At 41.3% G+C, this 3,284-nt stretch overlaps 1 protein-coding gene across 1 annotated transcript in view; it reads right to left on the bottom strand.

Moving 5' to 3' along the window:
- T265_09653 (hypothetical protein) overlaps positions 1-3,284 on the bottom strand; it is a gene marked incomplete at both ends in the record, with an annotated part of 9,360 nt that extends 6,076 nt beyond the window's left edge. The window contains one exon of the mRNA XM_009175793.1: positions 3,220-3,284. Coding sequence (XP_009174057.1) covers positions 3,220-3,284 — 65 coding nt within the window. The remainder of the gene's footprint in view (positions 1-3,219) is intronic.

A 3,284-nucleotide genomic window follows, 5' to 3' on the forward strand; every position in this document is an offset into this window, starting at 1 on the left:
AGTATATATATATATATATATATATATATATATATATATATATATGCGTACACTGCCATACTCAAGCTTTCCAAAGCGCCCATCCTATGTAAGACAAGTCGATCTTTACCGATTGGTCGTGCGCACATCTGTGCTCTGAATCACCAGAAACGTGAAATTTCCCGAGAGTTTTGAGTTCACAACCTCCCGGCAGTAAATTGTTCGGCTACGAGCGGCTTCAAGGTCACAACCTTCTTTGGGGGCAGATTTAAACGATAAACTGTTTGACCTTGAGCGGCTGATCCAACTGTAAATGACATCACCACATTACGTGTTCACCTATTGGCTGTGCACTCTGGTGGCGACCTGTCAAGTGGATTTTCACGTGACATATGAATTACTATTTCTTCAGTGCTACCTAATTCTTGAAAGCATGCCCCATTTGGAGTTGTTCAACTGAGAGTTCCTTGTTTTGTGTAATTCCCGCTTGTATGTACTCGGTGCCAAAGAGCTACTCAGCACACCCAAGATGCTCACCAGGCTCCATGACGCGCTTATGTAGGATGCCCAGAATGTGGGGAATAGCAATCTGAGTGAATGTTCTTCCAAGACCGTCACGTACATGATTCATCGTACTCTAATAAAGCTATTCTTTTTCCCTATTCCAACATTCTGTGCTCTCTTATGGAGAGACAATAAGTGCTCTGATATGTGTATCAATATCGGATACGCTCAGCGACATTGTCTAGAGATCATCCAGAAAATTATAGCCCGGAATTATTGATTGGCATCAGTTGTCAGCTACCACTTTTCACAGTTGGTAAAATGCTAGTCCATCCTTATTCATGTCTATGCAGGCTTTTCGAAACGTTGTGTTTTCAAAACAAAGCAACTTTTAACTTGCTTTAGGACATAAAATTAACTTAGTAGTCAACTCTCATTTGAATAGTTCTTGACCATTTGGAACGTTTTGAATAGTGTTCTTTTATGAGTGCCGCAGAGTGTCCTTGCAGCATCAGGATAACGCGCCACCCCCGAGACTCGGCGGTTTGATCAAAGAAAACGGAACCGCCTCATTTGCTCCATGCCGCCCATGTTGCCTTTTGGTTTGTTTACTCACGTGTGGGCTATGTCAAACTACTGTTGTCGTTCTGTTTGTCCAACTGTCCACGATTGGTTGACTGTGGGAAGAGCGACAAAGTCGCCTCTCCCGGCACGATTTTAGAGACGGGAAGGCCTACTCTACTTAATGGGAATCTAAGCCACCTCGAGAATAAATAGTTGCCGGATTGAGTGACCAGCTTTGAGTGGCGCACTTTAAATATTTTATGACACGCACTTCTCAGCTGAGCAATTTTCGGTGAGTCACTGTTTCATATTTCTACTGATTAAAACCACGCAATGAGCTAAATGGAATACTACCAAAACCGATGAAAAGTCAAACAAAAGCAGCTATTGAAGTGAACTCTCATCGCAACAATTATCAAAGCCAAATTTGAATGGCTTGCGTTTCAGTGAAAACTGCTCAAACCCAGGAGTGAATAGTTTTGAATTCAAATAACGAAAAAAAGTGGAGTGACGAAGTCGGGAGCTATGGCCCAGAGTGAATCATCCTTCGAAGGTTTTTGATTTGATAATCGGAATCAAGGTAGGTCTGAGTACTTTTTAAGAGCGAAAAGGGTGTTGAGTACTAGAATGAATTTTACCATCGGAAACTAGGGTTTTTAATTGGCTCTTTTTTTCCGCAGTTCACACTTTAATTGTTGCTCCTGAGTGCGCACTATGGAACTTCTGACGTTTGCAACGACTCCAGAAAAAGGAACCCGGAAATAATTTGGGAGGGGGAATGGTCTTACTGTCACGTACTACTAATAACAGTAATATAACTCTGCAAAACTGAGCTAGGATGTGAATGAATGGAACGACTAATCGCGGTGAATCGGTAATTTTGACTAACCTATGATACTTCTGAGCACTTTACAGTGTGAGCGAGGTATATACTGACGAAAGGTTTTGAAGTATGTTGATACATAGGTGACACAGGCAACATCTCGTAGCATTTTATTCATCGGTAGTCAACGATATCAGCTCTGAGTTCACTTATCTATTTGGGCCATTGTTTTCAACCTTAAACATTAAAACAAACCCTAATATGTTTGGCATGTTACAGCAAATGAACTCGACGTGAACTTGCAAGCTACTGGCATGTAGAGAAAACAAGAGCTCGGCTACCATGGAAAGGAAGAAAGCCTTCGCTATGGAGTTATCTATTAGAAAACACCAAGTGAACAGTCACAGACTGTTGGACAATGAAGCAAAACGCTCATATTCATCTTGTTTGCAAAAACTGAATATCCATCTCCTCCTTGAACGCGTCTTCCTGAACTTTCCTTGATATTCATTTACTGTTCTCAAATCCAAGCAAATACGAGTACACAAATTCCGCAATGGATCTCACTTTTCAAGAGACGCAAAACGGATTTACGTGAAAACATACCACTCGCATGCCCCCATCAGTAGTATCTACCGTTACACCAGGACGCAGTTTCATCCAGAATAAGCCGTAAAATAAACATTCTTTTGTTAGAACATTTTCCGGTGTTCATTAACTGAATGCTTGAATCGTGTGTAGTGAACTAGCTCTCTGAAACAACCAACGTAAAAGCTTTCTGGCTGCTATGTAGCGACGTACATGCGCAACACCATCTGTTCACCTCGTTTAGTCATGTTGCGCGCCTAGGAGTTGCTACGCAAACAAGTGTCAGTTCATCAAATCTATTTATCAACTGTGAACTCACAAAATTGCTGACAGAAGCAATTTGGCAGGTTATCGAACATGACGTGTACCGTCAACATCCGTTTGACATTTGACTTTTGTGTCCAATTGCAACAACACGGGTCAACTCAGGATTCAGCACACAAACTACAAAGACACTCTCTTGTACACTGCTCATTAAAGCCATAAAAAAGACTGATTGGATTTTCAGGAATTCATTTTTGAGATTTTATAACATGTGGTTGACGGGACGTTTTCAGAGAAACTGGCTAAATTAAATCATTCTTTTAGAGGCTATGAAGTACGCCGATAGTGATACACTGCCAAAGTTGATCTGGGCATGCTAAAAATGACAAATTTTGAGCGATTTCGGTTCAAATGATGGAAACTCGGGGATTGTGTCTACTTAACGAGCCGTAAAAAGGACGAAACCGGTCGTGTGTTGACGAAGAGTTTTAAGCAACCTTATGAGTAGTGCATTGTGTCCACAAAATGTATCTCGTCTCGAATATCGTGCCAACTGCAACAT

This window comes from Opisthorchis viverrini (assembly GCF_000715545.1).
Source record: "Opisthorchis viverrini unplaced genomic scaffold opera_v5_298, whole genome shotgun sequence".
Taxonomy (NCBI): Eukaryota; Metazoa; Platyhelminthes; class Trematoda; order Opisthorchiida; family Opisthorchiidae; genus Opisthorchis; species Opisthorchis viverrini.